The sequence below is a fragment of the Galeopterus variegatus genome, unplaced genomic scaffold, assembly GCF_000696425.1.
Source record: "Galeopterus variegatus unplaced genomic scaffold, G_variegatus-3.0.2 Scaffold1225, whole genome shotgun sequence".
NCBI lineage: Eukaryota > Metazoa > Chordata > Mammalia > Dermoptera > Cynocephalidae > Galeopterus > Galeopterus variegatus.
In genome coordinates, this window is record NW_007727336.1 from 53646 (window position 1) to 59645 (window position 6000).

At 36.3% G+C, this 6000-nt stretch overlaps 1 protein-coding gene across 1 annotated transcript in view; it reads left to right on the plus strand.

Annotated features, from left to right (window-relative positions):
* Positions 1–6000, plus strand: part of ROCK1 (Rho-associated, coiled-coil containing protein kinase 1) — a 96230-nt gene that overhangs the window by 30679 nt on the left and 59551 nt on the right. Inside the window, exons 9-10 of the mRNA XM_008575709.1 lie at positions 229–289; positions 4087–4175. Coding sequence (XP_008573931.1) covers positions 229–289; positions 4087–4175 — 150 coding nt within the window. The remainder of the gene's footprint in view (positions 1–228; positions 290–4086; positions 4176–6000) is intronic.

Here is a 6000-nt window from a genome sequence, read left to right on the forward strand (position 1 = left end):
GGAATATTAAGTCCTACGATTACAGGGTGCTGCTTCAGACATGACTGGGGGTTTTGTTTAATATATGCAATATGTTTCAAAAATAATTATGAGCCTATACTTAATTTTTGTCAAACAGAGCTAACATAATACTGAACATAAAATAGGCATGTAGTATTTGCTATTGTTGGATATTAAAGAGTTTTTTAAATTTTGTTTTCTTTTTAAACTCTTCCCCCACCCCCCCAGATATTTATCTTCAGCAAATCCTAATGATAACAGAACTAGCTCCAATGTGGACAAAAACTTGGTAGGTATTTTCTTGTTAGTTTTTTAAAAACGTTTTGTGGATAATGTATTTGTGCATGTGATGTTGAGTAAACTTACATATTGCTTGTGAATGTATAGTTAGTGCACTTAGATTTTTATGGCACTTTTTATCTAGTCTCCTCTCCAGTCAGATTTCTTGCCTGAATATCAAATATGAAAATTTATGTGGAGGCAGTTAGTAAACTCTAAGTTGCTGTATAGATTGACAGTTACTGTTCGTTTTTTTGGTGGCTAGCCAGGATGGGGATCTGACAGTTACTGTTTTTTTAATCTTTGGAATTAGGAGTATATGCTAAATCAATATATCATTAAGGGTCTTGGCAGGAAAATAAATGACACATTGAAAAGATTTAAAATAAGAGAGTTTTTTGTGTCTGGTGAAATATACATAACATGAAATTTACCATTTTAACCATTTTTAAGTGTACAGTTCAGTGGCACCTTCATATAATTGTGTAACCATCATCACCATCCATTTCTCAAATGTATTCATCATCATCTCAAACTAAAATCTGTACTCATTAAACAATAACTCCCCATTGCACCCTTCCCGCAGCCCCTGGTAATCACTATTCTACTATGAATTTGACTATTCTAGGTACCTCATATAAATGGAAGCATAGACTATTTGTCCTTATGTGACTAACTTATTTCACTTAGCATAATGTCTTCAAGGATTTTCCATGTTGTAGTATGTGGAATTTCCTTTTTAAGGCTGAATAAAATATCCCATTGCATGTATATACCACATTTTCTTCATGCATTCATTAAATGAAAACAGTTTAATGAAGGAACTATTTTGGGTTTTGTCTTGTTTTGTTTTGTTTTTTGACAGCTGGCCATTAAGGGGAATTGAACCCTTGACCTTAGAGTTACAAGGCTGTGTTCTAACCAACTGAGCTAACCAGCCAGCCCCGGAAGGAACTATTTTTAACATGTTGTGAACATCAGTAGAGGGAACAATAAAGGGTACTGAAGCTTCATTGATTAACAACAATGGGAAGCCATTGCTTCTATACTGAAGGGACAGGGAGAGAAAATCTTATTACCATAGCTCAGAGAAAGCCTGGCATTGTAGAAGAGGAACATAGAACATAGAACACTCGGGCCGGCCCAGTGGCTCACTCGGGAGAGTGCGGTGCTGAGAACACCAAGGCCCCGGGTTTGGATCCCATATAGGGATGGCCGGTTCGCTCACTGGCTGAGTGTGGTGCTGACAACACCAAGTCAAGGGTTAAGATCCCCTTACCGGTCATCTTTAAAAAAAAAAAAGAACATAGAACACTGCCAGAACCACAGAAGGGTATGGGCAGAATGAGTACTTTATTTCTCTACCTTCTGATTTCCTGCTGGTGTCTCCTGTGGGCTGAAACCAACCTTAAAATTATAGCGCAACAGAGTCCAGGTAACATAGCTTATAGATTTTTAAGGCAAAAAAGATCAGAGGATGGGTCTTCGAGGCTACTAGGTATAATCAGTATCATCTAAGTATAATCAGTATCAACTAATTTGTCCACTAAGAAGTAAATTACTCTAGGAATTAAATTTTAGTTAAATTTTAGTTATGAGTTCTCTCTAATGTTCATATAGCTTAAGTTCATGAGACAGAAATTAAAAAATAATCTTTCTTGGTTACATTTGAGAATGTACTTTTGGGTTAATCAGGACTTTTCTGAAAAATATCAGGAATAATTCTCTCTCCATCCTTAGAGAATTTTTGGAACTTTTTGTACTATGGCCTACATATTTTTAACAGAGGGGGAGAGAAAATAGCAACCATATTTTAAATGTTGATATAATTCTTCTCCTTGATGTGTTAACTCTTAAAAGTAAGAGAATATGTGATGGAAGGGGAAAGTGAAAGTACTATGAAAATATTTTTTTTTTTTTTGGTGGCTGGCTGGTGTGGGTATCTGAACCCATGACTTAGGTATTATGAGGCTGCGTTCTAACCCACTGGGCTAACTGGCCAGCCCCATGTGTGGATACTTATTAGCTGTTACGGTCATCTTTCTCTATTTAAGTTTTCATCCCAGTAGAGCTGTTTGGCAAGTTATATAGCTAACAAGGGCTCAGAAATCTTTAAAATAAAGTACTTTTGATCTAGGGAAGGTAACAATAAGGGGTTGCACTAACCCATCTCTCACTGTATTACTTACCTGTAGGATTAGAGGAACATTAGGACTTGTTTGGGCTGATCTTGTCAGTAATAATTGCCATAAGTTCTGTCAGTGGCTGCTGCCTTTATGTTTTGTTCTGGTAAGATCACATAGGAAAAATACTATTTGTGTTACTCTAGAACTAAGTACAAAAATAAAATAATTTAATTTTCAACTCTTTTTTGAAAGCCTTTTAGTAGAGATGCAAATGAACAACTTTGTAATTGCCAGATACAATGAATAATTTTCAGTCTGTATCTTATTTTTCTTCTTTGCTGCAGTTGATACTGACTACTCCCTCCTGTTTGGGACTGCAAGCTTTTTTAACTCTTTCATGTTCCCATTATTTCCTTCTTTTATTCTTCCTGCCTCTTTGAATATTATTTTTAGTCCTTTTTGCAGGATCTTCTTCCTCTGCTCACTTAATTATGAAATGTTTCCTAAATATCTGATCTTGGCTCTCTGCTCATTTTCTGTAGATAATCTCATGCACGTCCAGCTTGCTTGTCTGAGCTCCAGACCTGACTCTCCCCCCCCCCCCAATCTCCCTCTCCCCACCTCTCTCTCCCCATCTCCCTCTCCCTCAATCGATACCTCTCAGGCACCTCAAACTAGGCCAAAGCTAAACTCAGTTTTCCTCTCCCCATATCCTCCACAGCAGTTCTTTTTGTGTAGCCTATCTTTTATAATGGTACTGTATCTGTTCTTTCTTATTTTAAATTGGTTTCTAGGTTATATATATTCTGCCTTCTAATTGATACATTTATCCATTTTCTCCTCATTCCTACAGCCTCCGCCTTATATTAGATCCATATTCTCTCTTGTGTGAACTATTTTCAACAGCCTATTAACTGGTTGCTCTTCCTTGAATTTAATTCCCTCTAGTCTATTCACCTGATTATTATTGAAGTGATGTTTGAGATGCCAATATTATATCATTTTCCTGTTTAAAATGCTCACAGGTTAAAGTCCCCAACTCCTATTTTTGCATACAAGGATCATGGTCCCACTTACCTTTTCAGATCTGATGTGAGTTGTTTTACTGATTATTCTCTGTGCTCTGCTACACTTGATTTCTTCCCATTTCCCAAATGTATTTTTTCCTGCCTTGCTACTTTTGGACTCATTGTTTATTCTGGCTAAAATGCCTTCCATCTATCACTTTCTCTGCTTGGTAAATTTCTCTCATCTTTTAGGTTTCTTCTCAAGCATTACATATTCCTGACAATTAGAAGTGACCCCCTTCTCTCCTTCAGAGCACCTATATATAATTTTATTATCATTCACATTGTATTGTAATATTTATTTATATGTCTTTTGGTCATTGTAGGTTCTTTTAGCCCTCTTGTTTCCCTATGCCTCACTATTTATTAGCTTCATGAGAACAGGAACTAAGTCTTTTTAATTTTTCTATTGCTCATGCTTAGTGTACTGCCTGATGTATTAGTAGATTTTGAGAAAATGCTTGTTAAATTAATAATAAAAAATTTCAGATAGAAAATAAAGGTAAGATTAAAGCAAATAATTATTTCCAATGTAAAATGGTAACATAAAACTGCTAGTTTTAATTTCTTTATGAATATTCTTAGTATATTCTAAGAGTTGTTTTTTTTAAAAGCAGGAAAGTTTACAAAAAACGATCTACAAGCTAGAAGAACAGCTGCATAATGAAATGCAATTAAAAGATGAAATGGAGCAGAAATGCAGGTGAGAATATACTTTATATGTTTTCATAATAAAAGTTATATATAGCGAGTACTGTAAAGCTTATACTCTGTAAACACTTGAAAATAGTTGAAAGTAAGATGGGGATATAAAGGTTGCTACTGATATGCATTCATGAAGAGTGTCTTGGCTAAAATAGAGAAGTAGTATTTATGCTGGCATTAATTTTAGACATATTTTCCTCAGAATATTTAAAGTACATTTGATCCTGGCAGTCTTTATTCTTAAAAAAACAAAAAAAAAACTATAGTGGGGCCGGCCCCGTGGCGCACTGGAGAGTGCGCCGCTTGGGAGTGCAGTGGCGCTCCCGCCGAGGGTTCGGATCCCATGTGGAGACCGGTTCCCGCTCACTGGCTGAGCGCGGTGCGGGCGCAACACCAAGGGTTGCGATCCCGTTGCCGGTCAGTAAAAAAGACAAAAAGGAAAAAAAAAACAAACTATAGTGCTAATTTGCTTAATTGCCTGATTCATTGCTTTTCTCAGTCATTTTAATTAGCTAACTGAAAGAGCAAATTAATTTACAATAAATAAGGTGCTTTCTGAAAGGTAAAATATTGTTGAAGATTAAAGTTCACTGAGGTGTTTTGTTTTTTTTTTTTTTGTCCTTTTTGAGACCGGCCGCACCGCGCTCAGCCAGTGAGCGCTGTGAGTGCACCAGCCATCCCTATATAGGATCCGAACCCACAGCGGGGCGCTGCTGCTCTCCCAGCACTGCACTCTCCCGAGTGCACCACGGGCTCGGCCCAAAGTTTACTGAGTTTTTGATACAGCCATTCTAATTTCCGCTGTGATTCTCTAGAGCAATAACTTAGAATTTTTTCCTGTGGGTCTAATAATTCTAATAACAGCATATATATTTATGAAATACAAGATGATCAAAATTATTTTAAATAACCTAGCATAATGCTGAACTACATTAATTACAAACAATAACTTTTTATAAATTGTTTTTAGTGAATAGTATTGAATAAATGAAATACAAAAGTAATGTGGAGATAAAGTATTCAACAAATGGAATTAGGAAAACTGGCAATTTTGTGACAGGGCAGGTGGGGACTGGGAGTAAGAAACAGGTAAAATTCTCACTTCATACCATTCCTGATACATTATATAGTTAAATATATGATATAAATTTTGTTTTAAAATTCTTGAATATAAGCAAATAATTAACTGATCCTGGGAGTTGGAAGGAATTTCTAAGTATAAAATATGTAAATAAGGGGAAGAAATGGGTAGATACTATTATATAAATGTTGAGAAGTTTCTACATTCAAAAATATTTTAAACAAAATTAAAAAGCAGATGACAAACTGGTGGTAGTGGTGACAGTGGGGATCAATTTGAGGAAGAAGTAAGAATGGCCAAAGTAGCTAATAATCATATGAAAATATGTAACCTTGAAGAAGTAGAATTATAATCAGATGAATTGGTGAATAGTTTTAAAAATAAAAACCTAGTGCTAAGAATTGTGAAATGATATTTACTTGTATTTGTTTTTTTTTGGTGAGAATTCAAATGTTTGATACATCCTTTCTGATAGGTATAGCTCATGTATTCACTGGGTCTTTGTTTGGACCCTTTAGCCCATAAAAATTTAGCTCTCTTTTTTAAGAATGGCTTTCCCCTTCCTAGCCTCGTCCTCTAGCAGGAGCTGGAAGAATTTGGTTGGAATAAGTGGGTTAGAAACAAATTTGGGGCCGGCCCGGTGGCGCACTGGATAGTGCGCCACTTGGGAAGCGCGGCGGCGCTCCCGCCCGAGGGTTCGGATCCCACATACAGACCGGTTCCCGCTCACTGACTGAGCGAG